General features: G+C 47.7%; 1 protein-coding gene across 4 annotated transcripts in view; it reads right to left on the reverse strand.

Annotated features, from left to right (window-relative positions):
- Positions 1-19,267, reverse strand: part of LOC139259522 (uncharacterized) — a 351,083-nt gene that overhangs the window by 140,596 nt on the left and 191,220 nt on the right. Inside the window, exons 7-8 of one of the 4 annotated variants that reach the window (XM_070875008.1) lie at positions 12,955-13,018; positions 12,226-12,270 (exon numbers count right to left, since the gene is read on the reverse strand). The exons of the other annotated variants lie outside the window; for them this stretch is intronic. Coding sequence (XP_070731109.1) covers positions 12,236-12,270; positions 12,955-13,018 — 99 coding nt within the window. The 3' untranslated portion in view covers positions 12,226-12,235. Of the gene's footprint in view, positions 1-12,225; positions 12,271-12,954; positions 13,019-19,267 lie in introns of those variants that run through there. 4 annotated transcript variants of the gene reach the window in all.

A 19,267-nucleotide genomic window follows, 5' to 3' on the forward strand; every position in this document is an offset into this window, starting at 1 on the left:
CTCCCTGGGCCTGACTCAATCCTCGGCGGCACTTTGGCGAGAATCGCATTTGCCGCCGAGATTGGGAGTTCCTGCCCACTGCCACCCAGATTTAGGGTGTAAGTCGGTATTTTGCCGCCAGGCGATATTGGCAGATCTTTTCGAGGAATCATCCTGCCAAAGTACCGCCTGGTCTCTCGGCGGTTCTTTGGGTGGCACTTGGCTTTTACCAAGTTCAGGCTCTTTGTGTTTCATGCACAAGGACCCCCAGGTCCCTCTGTACTGCATCACTTTGCAATTTTTCCCCATTTAAATTATAATTTGCTTTTCTTTTCTTTCTGCCAAAGTGGATACATCACATTTTCCCACATTATACTCCATCTGCCAAATTTTTGCCCACTCACTTAGGCTGCCATGATGTCTTTGATGTTTTGTTTCCAGTGCCGATATTTAAAGCAGCCTTGCACACAACTCAGTTGAAGGTTGCTAGAGGAGTGTGGAAGGTGAAATAAAACATCTCTGTATTGTGCCAAACTTTAAATGATGGATACTCAAACGCAGAGGGCTGCATATTCTTGTGGAGGCAGTGAGGGCACACAGGGAGGTCCTTTTCCTTGCAGATAGGCGCAAGAGACCTCCCAAAGATGCCTGATGAGAGAGCAGAGGAGGTCAGCAGCAGGGATGTGGTCAGGAGGACGTGGATTCAGCACAGGAAACAATTCAATTATCTCATGAAGTCAGGACAGATGAGTGCAATGCCACACTCACCTTCATCCTGATGTGCCTGTCACCACATCTCCATCACTTTGCCTTCCCAAGTCTACTCCTGCACATTATTCCTCACACCAACATACCTTCCAGGTCCACCCATCCCTCTTTCTTTATGTACATACTCAGATCCCCATCTGACTAACCACCACTGACACTCACTCTCATCCTAATGCAATAATAGCAAGTAACACCACAGAAGGAGGCCATTTGGCAATGTCACCTCACTCCCTCATAGTCACCCTCTACAGAGTAACCCATCCATTCCATCCCTCTCACTCAAAGTTCTCCTCTTTCTCTCCTTGCAGGAGAAAAGAGCCCAGAACACTTGTGAGAGGCAGAGAACCAGAGGTGGCCCTCCAGTATTCATGCAACTGACTCCTGGAGATATTGGGAGTTGCAGAGCTGCTGACTGTAAGACGGAAAGAGGGGTACATCCCAGCAACCTGGTGACAGAATTACATCTCGTACAGCCACATGGCACACAGCAGTCACTCATATGGTGATTGATGTCAGCAGCCAGTGAATTTTCATCCTGTGCATAATGGTAACATTACCCATTCTTAACATAACACTTCTAAATCGTCTCTTTACTCTTCCACAGGTCCATCAAGTGCCCCTCCTCCACTGTTCAGCCGGAGGAGCAAGACAACACCTTAGAGGAACCTGAGCCAGCACAAGCGCAGATACGCACAGATATGTGCGAAATAGCTTGGTGTTGTCACCTGGTGTTTCACACTTCACAAGTGAGCAAGAGCAGATGGTATTGACAGGGACAGCAGTAGATAGATCTCACCAGAGGGCAAGGGACGCACCAAGCTCTGCTGAGCTGCATGCAAATGCTGAGCCACGGGGGCCATCGAGAAAGAGTGTGATCTTTGAGGGGCAGCAACAATTGCATGAGGCTCTGGCAGCTTTTGCAGCCGCGATGTCTGCAAAGTGCAGAGAATGGATGACGACGATGTGCTGTTCCATGGAAAGGATGGCCACCTGCATGGAATAGAAAATGCGCCACTCATATGAGCACATGTTTGTTGTGGATAATAGATGGCAGGTGCTCATAGACTTGATCTTGAGGAGGGATATAATTGTAGACTTGAGCCTTCATTGCCCCACTGCTGTGCAGCAAGGTGCTCTCCAGAGAGGGATGATGCTGAGAGGGGAAACGGAAGTGGGGGCTCTTGTCAAAGCGCTCACACTTCTCCCCCATTGCCTCCCCCTCAGTCAGAGCCCTACATGCTTCCTCGGATCCCGATGGCTGAATCTGCCCCTGCACGGTTGCAGGAGCAGCAGACAGGTTCCAAAACCCAGAGGACATCCACCAAAAGTGTCTAACCAGTCACAGGGAAGTGAGCAGCCTGCAACTACCTCGGCTAAAGCCACAGCAGTTGCACCTCATAGAAGCACTCGGAAAAGAAAATAGACACAAAAGTAGATGTGCAAGGACACATGGGTTTATGAAAAAATGTTAGTGTTAAGTTTCAGATATTTTGACGACACAGATACATTTATTTCTTTGCACCACTTTCTGATCTTGTCCATTGTTGCCTGCTACCTTGGAAGTGGCTTTGCCACTTGGAGTGAACGGTGAGACATTACTTAACCTCAAGCACTGGGGGATTGGGTGAGAGGAATGGCTTGGGCATTGCAGGGATGCTTTATGGTGTTGTTGGGTTGTGGGGGGAAACTTAGTACAGCATGTGGCAGCCATATGGCTGCATTGGAGCAAGCTAAGTAAATCTGGCCATGGTAAGGCCATCCTAGGCCTGCTGGGCAGCAATGTGTGCTGCTGCTGGTACCATCAACGCCTCAAGTTCCTCCTCTTTCTTCTCCTCCTCTGAAGATGATGTGAGCTCCACGCCTTGCTCCTCCTGCAGCTCCAATCCTCGCTGCTGCGCTGTGTTATGCAGCGCAGTAAACGACGATGATTCTGGAGATCCTGGCTGGTGCGTATTGAGGGGCTTAGATCTCTCAAGGCATCTGAAGCGCATCTTAAGCATGCCTATTGCTTGCTCTGACACATCTGGTGAACATGTGGCTCTCATTATAATGCTCCTCGGCCTCAGTACTTGGCATCCTCAAGGGTGTCATGAGCCATGTCTTCAGTGGATAGTCCTTGTCAACTGCGAGATCCTGCAAATATCTACTGCAGATCCCTTGAAGGAGCCTGAGGCGAAGAAGTTGAGGGCAGTGGTAACCATTGGTAAGGAGTGTCCACCAGGACCTCTGGGCAGCAGGTTTTGTTCCAGTAAGCTACAAATGTCTGCGACGCGCCTGAACTTTCTGAAGCACTGTTGCTCAGTTATGTTGAGAAAGCTCATCCTCTGCCTGAATACCCTGTGTTGGGGTTATCGCCTCCGGCGCGCTGCAGTCCTGTGGTGCCAACCCTTCTCTCTTGTGGAGCACCAGGTCGTTGAGGAGAAGGCTGCTGTTATAGTTGTGCAAAACTAATTATGGGTGTGTATGAAATGTCATAGAATGTTTGTGTGAAGGCTTGGCATAGGGAAGCAGTAAATGTTGTCAGACAATGCTTTATGGCATGGAATCTTAGGCCTATCAAGTAGGCTTACCGTGCCAAATTTCTTAAAATCTTCCATCTTCTTATGCATCTTTTCCCAAGTCCTACAGATAGCATACAAAGCATAGTTACCCGCTTCAAGGAATGATGCATTGCTCTGGGAAGGGTGCGCTAAAGTGCATGTCCATTTTGCCACCCATCAAAAACGAAGTTGGGGGCTGCACCATTCCCATCACCTGTCTAGATTACTCTTCCCTAGCACCTCTTCCCTCTCTACGTCAGCATCAGCAAAGCTGAAGCAAGAGGAAGTGGTACCATGGATCTTAACACAGCACATTACAACCTGCTAGCACAGTTGCTCTTCACATTCAGGGAGCATTTAGATACAATCTTAGGTTAAGGAGCAGGGCAAGCACACCTTGGAAGATCACCAAGGGGAAGCATGGGTTTGGAGGGCTTAGACTATATCTCTCATCTTCACAGCAATAAATGTTTATTTTTCCTTAGTGTAGATAGTGTTAGTTGGTTAGGTTGTATTAAGGTGTTAGGTACTAAGAGGAGGCATACAAATAGCACTTCAGGTTCAGTAGAGTGAATGTACAGCATGTTCCTGGGGACTACAACATGTTGGTTTTAAAAGGTCAAACAAAATCGTTCAGTGGCAGGATGTGTCAACTAATTGAAGTAATTCCCAATCACAGAGTTCTGCTCTAATCTCCCTGCCTGTATATCATCATCATCATCATCATCATAGGCAGTCCCTCGGAATCGAGGAAGACTTGCTTCCACTCCTGAAGTGAGTTCTTTGGTGGCTGAACAGTCCAATACGAGAGCCACAGAATCTGTCACAGGTGGGACAGATAGTCGTTGAGGGAAAGGGTGGGTGGAACTGGTTTGCCGCACGCTCTTTCCGCTGCCTGCGCTGGATTTCTGCATGCTCTCTGCGTTGAGACTCGAGGTGCTCAGCGCCCTCCCGGATGCACTTTCTCCACCTAGGGCGGTCTTTGGCCAGGGACTCTCAGGTGTCAGTGGGGATGTCGTACTTTATCAGAGAGGCTTTGAGGATGTCCTTGTAACGTTTCCGCTGCCTACTTTTGGCTCGTTTGCTGTGAAGGAGCTCCGCGTAGAGCACTTGCTTTGGGAGTCTCGTCTCTGGCATGTGAACTGTAAAGTCCTTATTCTACAGCATGAACCCATATGAAGCACATTCCAGGGACAAGGCCACTCAGTGACCTTAACTCTTTATTCAGCACTCCAGAAGTGATGACCCTGCGTGGGACCTCCCTTTATATACCTGAGTGATCAGGTAAGGAATGTCTCCCACAAGTTCACCCCCTGTGGTCAAGGTGTGCATCTGTGTTGAGTGTATACAGTAATACAGTGGTGTTACATTGTAGTTACAAACATGACATCACCATCCCCCCCGCCGCCCAAAGTCTTATTGGGATCATAGGTTTAGTCTTTCAGGTGGTCTATGCTCCCTCGTGGAGCGCCGCAGTTAGGGCTCTTGTTGTTGGACACTGACGTGAGTGTCTATCACCCGTGGTGATTCCGCCCTGTCCGGGCTGACCTCAGGAACTGTGCATTCCTCTGATTGCTTTTGTTGCACGTTCACTGGTGGTAGTGTGAGCTCCATCTCGTAGTCTTCTTCAGGTTCCTCTGTGTCATTGCTGAACCTTTTTTTTACTTGGTCCAGATGCTTACGGCATATCTGGCCATTGTTGAGTTTTACCACAATGACCCTATTTCCTTCTTTGTCAATTACGGTACCTTCGAGCCATTTGGGTCCCATGGCGTGATTGAGGATGAATACAGGATCATTTATTTCTATACATCTCTCCCTCGAATTACGGTCATGGTACTCGTTATGTGCCTTACGCTTGCCCTCAACTATGTCGGTCAGGACTGGGTGGATGAGGGACAACCGAGTTTTGAGTGCCCGTTTCATAAGTAGCTCTGCGGGTGGGACCCCCGTGAGCGAGCGCGGGCAGGACCTATTGGCCAGCAGGAGGCGCAATAGGCGGCATTGTAGGGAGGGTCCTTGAATCCTGAGCATCCCTTGCTTAACGATTTGGACTGCACGTTCCGCCTGGCCATTGGAGGCGGCTTGAACGGCGCAGTCCTGACGTGGTTGATGCCATTGCCCGACATAAACTCCTGGAATTCATAGCTCATGAAACATGGGCCATTATCACTAACCAGGATGTCCGGCAAGCCGTGGGTTGCAAAGTTCGCACGTAGGCTTTCCACGGTGGTGGATGACGTGCATGAATTCAGGATGATGCACTCGATCCATTTCGAGTACGCATCTACAACGATAAGGAACATCTTCCTCATGAACGGGCCCACGTAGTCAACGTGAATGTGTGACCATGGCTTGGTGGGACAGGGCCACGGGCGGAGCGGGGCCTCCCTGGGGGCATTGCCCAGCTGGGCACATGTCGTGCACCTGCGAACACAGTGTTCCAGGTCTGAGTCAATTCTGGGCCACCAAACGTGTGACCGGGCAATGGCCTTCATCATCACAATGCCTGGGTACTCGCTGTGGAGTTCCCTGATGAAGGCCTCCCTGCCCTTCTGGGGCATGACTACCCGGCTGCCCCATAGTAGGCAGTCGGCTTGGATGGAGAGCTCATCCATCCGTCTGTGGAATGGTCTGACCTCCTCAGGGCATGCTCCGTGTGTGGATGCCCAATCCCCAGTCAGGGCATATTTCTTAATCAGGGATAGGAGGGGATCCCTGTTTGCCCAGATTTTGATCTGGCGGGCTGTGATGGGGAGCCTGCACTGTCGAAGGCATCGACAGCCATGACTATCTCAGCGCTTTGCTCAGCTGCCCCCTCGGTAGTGGCCAGTGGGAGCCTGCTGAGCGCGTCAGCGCAATTTTCAGTGCCGGACCGGTGCCGGATGGAGTAGTCATAGGCCGCTAGCGTGAGAGCCCATCGCTGTATGTGAACTGATGCGTTGGCATTGATAGCCTTGCTGTCTGACAACAGGGATGTGAGTGGCTTATGGTTCATCTCTAATTCAAACTTCCTACCAAAGAGGTACTGATGCATTTTCTTTACACCATATACACATGCGAGCACTTCCTTCTCAACCATCCCATAGCCCCGTTCTGCTTGAGAGAGCGACATGGAGGCATAAGCCACAGGTTGTAGCTGACCCTCAGCATTACCCTGCTGCAACACGCACCCAACCCCATAGGACGATGCATCACATGTCAGAATTAAACTTTTGCAAGGGTCGTACAGGGTCAACAGCTTGTTTGAACACAGTAGGTTTCGTGCCCAATCAAAAGCCCGTTCCTGACAGTCCCCCCAAAACCAATCGCAACCCTTACGCAGGAGCATGTGTAGCGGCTCCAACAACGTGCTCAAGTTTGGCAGAAAGTTCCCGAGAAAGCAGAGAGTCGGGATAAATGGATCCTTTTCGGATTAGAAATTGGTGGTTGGTGGTGTGCCACAGGGATCGGTGCTGGGACCACAACTGTTTACAATATACATAGATGACCTGGAAGAGGGGACAGAGTGTAGTGTAACAAAATTTGCAGATGACACAAAGATTAGTGGGAAAGCGGGTTGTGTAGAGGACACAGAGAGGCGCAAAGAGATTTGGATAGGTTAAGCGAATGGGCTAAGGTTTGGCAGATGGAATACAATGTCGGAAAGTGTGAGGTCATCCACCTTGGGAAAAAAAACAGTAAAAGGGAATATTATTTGAATGGGGAGAAATTACAATATGCTGAGGTGCAGAGGGACCTGGGGGTCCTTGTGCATGAAACTCTTTTGAGTTTATCTGGAAAAACATAAAACATTAAACCGTGCCACCCGACCTGGGTGACACACCAGACATATACAAGGCCCTTTTTTTCCTTTTTTTTGGTTTTTTTTTTGTGTTTTTCTTTTTTTTGGGGTTTTTTTTTTGGGCACTAAAATCACAATTTCCCCAGTGCCCCCTATAAAAGGGAAGGGGACACTAAAAGCACCGGCAATTAAAACAAATTAAACTTTAAAACGTAAAATCAAATTAAAATTTGGTTGCCGGGCGTGATGATGCACTCCAGTCCCTCCGGTGCCCACCTCTCGCGGAAGGCCGCGAGCGTACCGGTGGACACCGCGTGCTCCATCTCCAAGGACACCCTGGACCGGATGTAAGAGCGGAAGAGAGGCAGGCAGTCAGGTTGAACGACCCCCTCGACCGCCCGCTGCCTGGACCGGCTGATGGCACCCTTGGCCGTGCCCAGGAGCAGTCCTACGAGGAGGCCTTCGGACCTACCCGCTCCCCTCTGCACAGGGTGCCCAAAGATCAGGAGAGTGGGACTGAAGTGCAGCCAGAATTTCAGGAGCAGCCCCTTCAAATAATGGAACAGGGGCTGCAACCTTGTGCACTCAATAAAAACATGGAACACGGACTCCTCCAGACCGCAGAAATTGCAGGCGGCCTGGGAGTCCGTGAACCGGCTTAAAAATTTGTTGCACGGCACTGCTCCGTGCACCACCCTCCAGGCCAAGTCCCCGACGAATAGTGGGAGGACCCCTGCGTAGAGTGCCCTCCATCGGGGACCCCCCGCCTCCTCCTCCTTGTGCATGAATCCCAAAAAGTTAGTTTGCAGATGCAGCAGGTAATCAGGAAGGCAAATGGAATGTTGGCCTTCATTGCGAGAGGGATGGAGTACAAAAGCAATGAGGTCCTGCTGCAATTGTATAGTGTATTGGTGAGGCCGCACCTGGAGTACTGCATGCAGTTTTGGTCACCTTACTTAAGGAAGGATATACTAGCTTTGGAGGGGGTACAGAGACGATTCACTAGGCTGATTCCGGAGATGAGGGGGTTACCTTATGATGATAGATTGAGTAGACTGGGTCTTTACTTGTTGGAGTTCAGAAGGATGAGGGGTGATCTTATAGAAACATTTAAAATAATGAAAGGGATAGACAAGATAGAGGCAGAGAGGTTGTTTCCACTGGTAGGGGAGACTAGAACTAGGGGGCACAGCCTCAAAATACGGGGGCAGCCAATTTAAAACCGAGTTGAGAAGGAATTTCTTCTCCAAAAGGGTTGTGAATCTGTGGAATTCTCTGCCCAAGGAAGCAGTTGAGGCTAGCTCATTGAATGTATTCAAGTCACAGATAGATAGATTTTTAACCAATAAGAGAATTAAGGGTTACGGGGAGCGGGCGGGTAAGTGGAGCTGAGTCCACGGCCAGATCAGCCATGATCTTGTTGAATGGCGGAGCAGGCTCGAGGGGCTAGATGGCCTGCTCCTGTTCCTAATTCTTATGTTCTTATGAAATAGTTCAACAGTCCCAGGAATGATCGCAGCTCCGATGTGTTGCAGGGCCTGGGTGCTTGTCGAATCGCCTCCGTTTTGGATTCGGTGGGCCCAGTCCCATCTGCAGCAACCCTCCTGCCCAGAAACTCAACCTCGGGAGCTAAGAACATGCAATTAGACTTCTTGAGTCGCAGGCCTACCCAGTCCAGTCAGTGCAGCACCTCCTCCAGGTTGTGGAGATGTTCCTCGGTATCTCGACCCGTGATGAGGATGTCGTCCTGGACTACGATCATTCCAGGGATGGATTTAAGCAAGCCTTCCATGTTGCGTTGAAAAATCGCGGCTGCTGATCGAATGCCAAACGGGCACCTGTTATATGCAAACAGTCCCTTGTGCGTGGTGATGGTGGTCAGCAGTTTAGATTCGTTGGCCAGTTCCTGGGTCATATAGGCTGAAGTGAGGTCCAACTTGGTGAACAGCTTGCCGCCTGCCAGCGTGGCGAAGAGGTCCTCCGCTCTTGGGAGCGGGTATTGGTCTTGTAAGGACACCCCATTGATGGTGGCCACAGATCCTGACAGAGCCATCCGCTTTAAGAACGGGGACGATGGGGCTCGCTCAGTCGCTGAATTCAACAGGCGAGATGATGCCCTCTCGCAATAGCCAGTCCAATTCTCTCTCAATTTTCTCCTGCATCACATACGGCACCACTCTAGCTTTGTGGTGCACTGGCCTGGCGTCCGGGGTGATGTGTATCACTACTTTAGTGCCTTTGAAAGTCCCGATGCCCGGTTGGAAAAGTGACTCGAATTGTTGTAGGACTTGTGAGCACGAACTTCGCTCCACCGAGGACATTGCGTGAACATCCCCCCATTTCCAGTTCATCTCGGCTAACCAGCTCCTCCTTAACAGTGCAGGACCATTGCCCGGGATAATCCAGAGCGGCAGCCGGTTCACTAAGCCATCGTGCGTGACAGCCAACATTGCACTGCCTAGCACCGGAATGATTTATTTGGTGTAAGTCCTTAATTGTGTCTCGATACGTTCTAATTTGGGTCTACCGGCTTTGAGTGGCCATTGCTTCTCGAATTGTTGAACACCCATGAGTGACTGGCTGGCTCCCCTGTCCAGCTCCATACGTACTGGGATACCGTTCAATAAAACCCTCATCATCATTGGTGGCGTTTTGGTGTATGAACTGTGACTATTCTCCACATGGACCCACTGAACCTCGGCGTCTATCGATTGGTCCCAAAAGTCATCCTGCATCAAAGAACCCTCTTCTGGTCCATCTGCCTCAAATATCAGTCTGGTTGTAGGCTTTCTGCATATAGGAGCTAAATGGCCACTGAAGTTGCAGTTTCTGCAGACAAACTGTTGGAATCTGCAAGATCTGGCTGAGTGTTTTCCCCCACAGTTCCAGCACGAGTTAAAATTTCCATTGTTGGGGACAAAAGGGCTGTGGCCAGGAATTCTGCGCTGACTGTCCCTCTGACTGCTCTTAAGTACCCTATTAATAGGTGTCAATGGCCCCATCCCGGGCCGCATTGTCCACTGTGATGGCGTGAACATCCGTTCAGCCTGCCATTGTCTCTGTTGAGGTCCTACTCTGGGGTCTATTACTGCCTGATGAATGTCGGTCTGCCCCTGCCTGCCCGCGGGGCTCTGAGTAGCATTGAGGACGTTGACTCCCTGATCCATCGCCGCATTGGAGGCAGAATTGCGCGCGTAAATCATTTTCGTCTCTTCCTACCCCGCCATGAAAGTCTGAGCCAACAACGCCGCTGCTTCCAAAGTCAAGTCCTTGGTCTCTCAATTAACTTGCGAAAAATTTCCGCATGACCGATACCCTCGATAAAGAAGTCCCTTAGCATCTCTCCCATGCAGGCATCTGTGAACTTACAGAGGCTGGCCAAGTGCCTGAGGTCCGCTACAAAGTCCGGTATGCTCTGTCCTTCACGACGTCGGTGGGTGTAGAATCTGTGTCGAGCCATGTGTATGCTGCTCGCCGGCTTGAGGTACTCCCCAATCAACTTGCTAAGCTCTTCAAAGGTTTTGTCCGACGGCTTTTCGGATGCCAGTATGTCCTTCATGAGCGCATAAGTCTTTGGCCCGCAGCTGGTCAAAAGGTGAGCCCGACGCTTGTCGGCCGCTGCATCCCCCAGCCAGTCTTTCTTGACAAATCTCTGCTGAAGTCTCTCAACAAAATCGTTCCAGTCTTCCCCAACACAGTATCCTTCATCTGTGCTACCGGTGGCCATTCTCGTGGGTCGTGAATTCCCGTTTCTCGTCGCCAATGTAAAGTCCTTACTCTACAGCATGAACCCACACAAAGCACATTCCAGGGAAAAGGCCACTCAGTGACCTTAACTCTTTATTCAGCACTCCAGAAGTGATGACCCTGCGTGGGACCTCCCTTTATATACCTGAGTGATCAGGTAAGGAGTGTCTCCCACAAGTTCACCCCCTGTGGCCAAGGTGTGCATCTGTGTTGAGTGTATACAGTAATACAGTGGTGTTACATTGTAGTTACAAACATGACACAAACTATGTGGGGCCTGCCCAGCGAAGCTGATCGAGTGTGGTCAATGCTTCAATGCTGGGGATGTTAGCCTGGATGAGGACGCCATGTCAGCTGCCCTCCATGTCAGCTGCCTCCTCTTCCTTGTTTTCTTCCTTTGTACCTGCAACCCCAGGGGCCTCATCCTCATCTTGTTGCATGCTCACACCTCTTGGGATAGCAAAATGATGGCATTGTAGCAGCCAGTGATGATTTGAGAGATTTTGTAGAGCAGCAACTTGCCTAAGTGGCCCAAACAACAAAATTGTTGCCCCAGCATCCTCCTGGTGAGCTGCACAGTAATTCAGGCGGTAGCACGGGTCTCTACGTATCTGCACATTGCTGCTGTGTGGGGTTATTAATTGGGGTCATCAAGCATGACTGCAAAGGGTAGCTCTGGTCCCCTAACAGCCATCCATTAATTCTCTCAGGAAATACAAGTAATGCAGGCATTGTGGAGTACTGCATAATAAAAGCATCATGGGTGCTCCCCGGATAACAGGCATTTATGTTCAGGATCACATTTCTGCGGTCTGAAGCCACCTGCACATTTATGGATTGGCATTTCTTTCTGTTTATGTATGCATTTGGGCTAGCGTGTGAGCCATATGGGTTCCATCCATAATGCTCTGGACTCTTGGGAAGTCTGCCAGGCGATACAAGTTCTGTGCCCTCTCCAGTGATGTCTCGTTTCTACTGGGAAAGTGATGAAAGTGTTTCCCCTGTCTGTCACTTACTTTATACAGGAATGAATTGCAGAAGGCCTATTTGACAGATGTCCCCTGTGGTGATCTGCTGTTTGGAAGCTTAATGCCACTATGATCTTCATAGGTTTAGAAAGAGTAGCCCCAGTCCTTGAAGTTGTTGTAAGTCAGCCCGTAACAGATGGCACAGCTCAGTCACTTCATCTGCACTGGAGTGAAGGCAATAAAGTAGTCTCCTCTGACAGACCCAGCTAGGGCTGGCATGATCTGTAATAATGTATTCCTGGGTATTCCAATACAAAAAATGCAATGGGTACATTGCATCGTCAGCATTAAATTTTATTACTTGATTACCTCGTTAACAACCAGTTTTCTTACAAACTTGCAGGTCAGGTGGGCAAAATGCATTGGCAGTTCCACTTAATGTCACAATGCTATTGATTTTCCCCTGTACAATTAAAGGCATTTCCTAATGAAAAGAAACAGCTTATCAAATAAATGCACACTTTCATATTCTTAAATTAAAAAGCAATTACTTTCTGTCAATTCTTCAAAACCTTGTACACATTTTTAGAAGTAGAATGATAGAGAATTCTATGAAGACATGCTGATTATTCGCTGACAGGTCTGTAAATATCTCACATCTTGTTAATTTAAAAAAAGCTTAATTTCAATAACAAAAATATCCAAAATATAAAGAGATAATTTATAAATAGTATTTAAGATTACATCAAAAACCTACTGGGACTAATATATTCATAGGAGACTTCGGAGCACATGTTTCAGTGACATCGGCGCATCTGGAACTAGTTTCTATCTGGTGCCTGTTAAGGGATTCCACCAGAGTATTTTTTAGTTTGATGCTTATCAGACTAGCCACTGAAGGTTTTTCAACATATGACCTATCTCTTTACACCCCAATAGCAATATTACTCCTTTGTAGTCCAATAGACAAGCTTTTGAGAACAACTTTTCTTTTGTTCACTCACTCACACATGCAAACACACAATAAAACAAGTTCTGATTTTATTTTAACATTATTATGAATAAGTCTTGTGTTTCCCTGCATCTGGGTTCCTGAGCATCTGAATCACCTAGCACATTAAACATCTTTTGAAATAGGGACATGTCACTGCTCCCTCCCACCCATTACCTGTTGGATTTTCCTTAGTATGTTCACTTGTCTTGCCTCTCTTCATGTGTCCTGAACAAACAGACTGATCAAATTATGTTCATTTAACCTTTGTGAGGTATACTTTAAAAAGAAACTGGTTAAAAATTGTAGGACTGATTTTCTGAATGTACGCTCCAGGTGCCTTAATCCGAATAGATGGAAAATCGTGGGGAACGTGCCTACAATTTCCCAATAATCACGCCTGATGGGTGAGCATGCATTTGAAAAATTGGCCCTTTTTTGTAATGACATTAGGTGAAATCACGCTGTGTGATACTAGTATCCAAATGTTGTGAAATCTTTGTCTGCAATTTTAATGGAGGCTTTAATCCATTTGAAACAAACCTGTTAACACCGTAAAAATAGTGGATAGATGAGTATCACAGAAGTGTTAACACATTCACATGCTAACTTCATCCCAATAATTCTTTGCACAGCAACATGTGTTAATCCTTCAAACTCCATCCTCCCTCATTTTGAGTTGTTATTAATGTGTATCTTGTACAATTAAAAAGCAGAGAGTCGGGATAAATGGGTCCTTTTTGGGTTGGAAATCGGTGGTTAGTGGTGTGCCACAGGGATCGGTGCTGGGACCACAACTGTTTACAATATACATACATGTCCTGGAAGAGGGGACAGAGTGTAGTGTAACAAAATTTGCAGATGACACAAAGATTAGTGGAAAAGCGGGTTATGTGGAGGACACAGAGAGGCTGCAAAGAGATTTAGATAGGTTAAGCGAATGGGCTAAGGTTTGGCAGATGGAATACAATGTCGGAAAGTGTGAGGTCATCCACCTTGGAAAAAAAAACAGTAAAAGGGAATATTATTTGAATGGGGAGAAATTACAACATGCTGCTGTGCAGAGGGACCTGGGGGTCCTTGTGCATGAATCCCAAAAAGTTAGTTTGCAGGTGCAGCAGGTAATCAGGAAGGCGAATGGAATGTTGGTCTTCATTGCGAGAGGGATGGAGTACAAAAGCAGGGAGGTCCTGCTGCAACTGTACAGGGTATTGGTGAGGCCGCAGCTGGAGTACTGCGTGCAGTTTTGGTCACCTTACTTAAAGAAGGATATACTAGCTTTGGAGGGGGTACAGAGACGATTCACTAGATGAGGGGGTTACCTTATGATGATAGATTGAGTAGACTGGGTCTTTACTCGTTGGAGTTCAGAAGGATGCGGGGTGATCTTATAGAAACATTTAAAATAATTAAAGGGATAGACAAGATAGAGGCAGAGAGGTTGTTTCCACTGGTCGGGGAGACTAGAACTAGGGGGCACAGCCTTAAAATATGGGGGAGACAATTTAAAACCGAGTTGAGAAGGAATTTCTTCTCCCAGAGGGTTGTGACTCTGTGGAATTCTCTGCCCAAGGAAGCAGTTGAGGCTAGCTCATTGAATGTATTCAAATCACAGATAGATAGATTTTTAACCAATAAGGGAATTAAGGGTTATGGGGAGCGGGCAGGTAAATGGAGCTGAGTTCACAGCCAGATCAGCCATGATCTTTTTGAATGGCGGAGCAGGCTCGAGGGGTTAGATGGCCTACTCCTGTTCCTAATTCTTATGTTCTTATGTTCTTATGTTAAACATTTGAATACTTATTTATGATGGTCTGAATTTTAAAGGAAAGGGAGCAGACCAAAGTTAATTGAGATATGAATTTATTTTTGTTATATAAATTTAGTTACTTAATTAGCATTGTATGCAACAGAAAGCTATGCATTCTTTTTCCTTAATCAGTCTATGAGGAATACATTAAAAATAAAGTTAAAGGAAACAAAATAAATGCAGCTATAAAAGAAATGTCAGATGATATTGAAATGAGAGTATAAGCTAAATAGCACCTATACCAATGTAGCAGCATGTAAGATGCAAAATTGATCACTCAGTTCACTGTCAGGTAGCTCCACTGGATGGCTCATGTGCTGCAAGTTCAATTACTTGACCTGGGCAGGCAATGCAATGCATTAGCTCGCTCGCTAAGAGGGCAGTTCATAAAAATGGGAACAGATATCATTGTGCCTGATTTGTAGCCTCCCAATTTTCCAGTCACTAAAAACTGGGAGCACCACAATCAGGTGCACTGACTTCCATATCCAACCTGCACTCCTGTAGAACAAGGCTCCACATTTGGAGTGCTAACTCGTAAAATTTACACAAAGGGCTCTGTCTATGTGATCCCCCAACATGTTCAAACCAAACTTGAAGCCTGGAGTCCAAGGATGTAGCTGCTGCCTGAACATTTATAATACTTCATTTGAGCTTAGGGCTATGTCACTAGGGCATTTGCTGCACATAGCCCATGATTCTCCACACTCACTCCATGGTGGAGTGTTGAGAAGCCTTAGTGTATGACTGCATAGTTGCGGCTAGTGGACTCATCCACACTTGCCATTAGACTTTGCAGGATGCATCCCACATTCTTCAATGACTAAAAATGATGGTGTTCAGATAGCATTCCTCTTTTAAATGCAAGTCCAGATCTCAGTGCTCTGCAGCTGATGTTGGGAGACAGCTGGTCCTCCATCCAGAAGATTCCTGCTCTTCCTCTACCACCTGCTCATGTGCTCTCTGCTTCACCCAGTGATCCCAGCTCAAACTGAATACCTAAATTCCCTGCGGTGGATGTATCTGCGATGGTACTTGCTACAGATGGAGTGAATGACACTGAGTGCTTTGAGGTAGCTGCTTTGCAACTGCTACTTAGGCCTGTGACTTCTTCTTTGGGGACACAAAACATATTAGAAGGGTGACTGAAAAGCATCTCCTGAAACAGAGCTCATGTAGCTAATATTGTGTGTCATTGTGATTTCCTATAATGTAGGGAGTAATTTTAAATTACCCTCCGTATAAGTGAATGAGTTCGTAAATGAAGGAGAAAATAAAATGAAATAAATGGTGCTAGTTCTGTTTTTTGGTGAACCCTCCAACTTTATCCTCATCCACTCCCTCGATGTTCTTTGACACAACCATGTCCAGAATGGGTTATTCATGTGGAGAAAGCTTTGTTCCAGCTCAGATCTGTTTCTGCCTGTTGTGTGCAGCTTTGTCCAGCAAACAGAGAAGTGGCACTGATATACTGGAAGTTTAAATAGCGCATAGATAAGTGAGAATTAAATGAATACCCTGCAGTACAGCTAGTGTGTGAGTAAATGGTCAAATATCATGCAGATTAGCTGTATGATAAACTTGCTTTGTGGGCCACCTTTTTCAAATAGTCAAACAACAACAGTTCCACAAAAGCAAAATACTGCAGATGCTGGAATCTGAAATAAAAACAGAAAATGCTGGAAATCTCAGCAGTTTCAGGTCTGTGACCCTTCGTCAGTTCAATGAAGGGTTACAGACCTGAAACGTTGACTCTGTTTCTCTCCACAGATGCTGTCCGACCTGTTGAGATTTTCAACACCAGTTCCAGATTTAAGTGACAATAACAACATTTGTCTTGCTATAGTATGGGCATACAAGTGAACTCTGGAAAGCTGTTTTCTAAGAGCTTAGCCTGTAGCCTCAGTCAGTGGGTATCTTAACATAAGATCATAAGAAATAGGAGCAGGTGTAGGCCATTTGGCCCTCGAGCCTGTTCTGCCATTCAATGAGATCATGGCTGATCTTCTACCTCAACTCCATTTGCCTGTATGATCCCCATATCCCTTGAATCCCTTAATATCCAAAAATCTATCGATCAATGTCTTGAATATGCTCAACGACTAAACTTTCACAGCCCTCTGGGGTAGAGATTCCAAAGCATCACAACCCTCTGAATGAAGAGAATACTCCTCAACTCAGTCCAAAATGGACGACCCCTTATTCTGAGACTATGACCACTGGTTCTAAACTTCCCAGCCAAGGGAAACATCCTCCCTGCATCTACCCTGTCAAGCATTGTAAGAATGTTGTATGTTTCAATGAGATCATCTCTCATTCTTCTAAACTCTAGAGAATATAGGCCTAGGGGCTGAAATTTAGAGTCTCAGAAAGATCCGTTACTGCCCGTTTGCAGCGGCCATGTGGCCACTTTGTGGTCAACTGGCCGACCCGACCCAAATTCAGGTTGGGAATTTTTTGGCCTGGACCCAATTCCGTCCCGATGCTGATGACTGCCGCAAGCACATCATCAGAATGCGCACCGCCGCTCTCCCTCACCTGAATAAAGACACAGAGCTAAATTTAGCTCAAAAAATCAGTGCCCCACCGCGCGGTGCCCCTGACAGCTTTTTCTGTTGGTGCTCCTTATCCAGATTGTGTGTGGCCCAGCTACGGGGCGGCCCTTCAAGGCCGCCATGTCTTTACTTTTGCCGGCCAACTTCCTGATCGGCCGGCAAGATAGTGCCAACGGGCAGCACTGGCCAGGCCAAACCCTCCCTGGTGGTCCAGTGGCTGAAGATTTAAAATGACTGATTCTCTCCCCTTTAATGGAGGGGAGAGAACGTGGTAACGCACACGCGCTGTAACGTCACCATTACTCCACCGCTGACTGACAGCGACGGAGTCCTGGTCCTGATCCAAATTCAGCTCCTCAGCCTGCCTTTTAGTCGATCTTCCGCCCCTATTATGACCGGCTTCCGGTCCAATGTCAAAAAAAACCCTGAATGCTGAAAATCATCAGAGGCCACCTCAACGATCTTGGCAGAAAACTTTCAAAAAAGGGTAGGTGCGCCAGCTTTCTTGCAGAAGTGAATTTTGGCCCACTAGTCTACTGAATCTCTCCTCATAGAACATTCCCCCGTTATGTCTGTAATGTACTTATGAACGACTCCATGAGGCAATGTGTTGTACTCAAACTGTAGTGACCTTGGTCCTTTATTCCAAACTCCAGAGTGCTGTACAAGCATGGTGTGCAGCCTTTTATACAAAGCCCTGCCTCCGGGGCACGAAACCCCCGGTCTCCACCAGTTGCACCCTCTTGTGGTGCCAGCATGTATGTACATAATATAAACTTTATTGATAATACATCAGGTAAACAAGTCTCCATCTTATGCAATCACACAATGACTACACATAGAGTACATCCATAGTCTGCATACACAACATCACTCTCCCCCAAGTCCTTTGTGCCAATTACCTTTGCAATATGTGCTCTGGCTTAGCTCTCCCCAGACTTAAGTACTAATAGCCCTTACACCTTGGCTGTGTTTTGGCTTGGCTCTCTCCCTATTAATCCCAAGTTCTTTCGCCACAACGTTGGGTAGTGGTTATCAGATTGGATGGTTCGATGATGCCGTGAAGGTTCCAGTGGGTTTTGGGTGTGATCCATGTTTGTGTCCATGGCTACATACATCCATTTCCCCCCAACCCCCACAGCGAGATCATGCAGCTGGTCCGTTACATTAACATACAGGACCAGACACAGTGCAAGTACAAAGAAAGGAAGAAAAAACTATTTTTTTTTGTTTGTATCGTGACACCTAGGTTCAGTGACTTATATTTGTTATGTTTTACGGTCGTGCGCCAGGATTGGGTAGATTGCATTCATGGTTTAGTCATGGTCAGTACTGAGGTAGCAGTACAGGTATGCGAGGACGCTAGATCCAGAGCAACCGGACGGGGTCCTAGTAGTCTGATGGCGGTGCTGCACCCCCTGCTAGCGGGGTGGGCTTGGTTCGCTCACTTTGCCAGGACTCAGGGCCTTTGCCGTTGCCTAGTGGTGGGCAGAGCCACAGGTTTGTGTGGCCTCCCTGTCCTCCTTTGAGGACTGCAGAGTCTTCTGCCTGCTCTCTAACAGTGCTGGGAACCTGGCTGTTCCAGGTCTCGTTTGGGGAACTTGTTGGTTCTGACCTTTCGCTCCTGGACATGGCCGAGGTAGCGACTGGGTCTGGGGGCTGCGCCGTCTCCACCCGGGTGGTGGGCAACGGCGGCCGACTGCACATATAGGCGCCGTATTCGTTTCCAGGTCCGTGGCGAATGGTGCCATCGGGTGCCTGTAGCGTGGGATAGACTTGGGGCAGGGTATCAGGATCCGTGCCTTTACCCTCCTGAGGTCGCTGGCCTATAACTTGTAGGGACACCTGGGGCAGGGCATCAGGATCAGCGCCCTTAGCCTCCCAAATTCGCTCGCTTGCTACTCTTGGTGACACTCTATTCCCGACATCTCGCAACATCTTGTTCTTTACATTAGGACTGGTACTGCCATCTCGCAACAGCATTTTGTTCTTTACAGTACCGACATCTCGCAACAACATCTTGTTCACAATCTTAATCGGTTCGTTACATTGATTGCCATGCATACAATGTCTCTTTAAGTTCAGTTGGTTGCAGGTCTCCTTTAACCGAACCCTGCTGGCTTTA

Source organism: Pristiophorus japonicus, chromosome 3 (assembly GCF_044704955.1).
Source record: "Pristiophorus japonicus isolate sPriJap1 chromosome 3, sPriJap1.hap1, whole genome shotgun sequence".
NCBI lineage: Eukaryota > Metazoa > Chordata > Chondrichthyes > Pristiophoridae > Pristiophorus > Pristiophorus japonicus.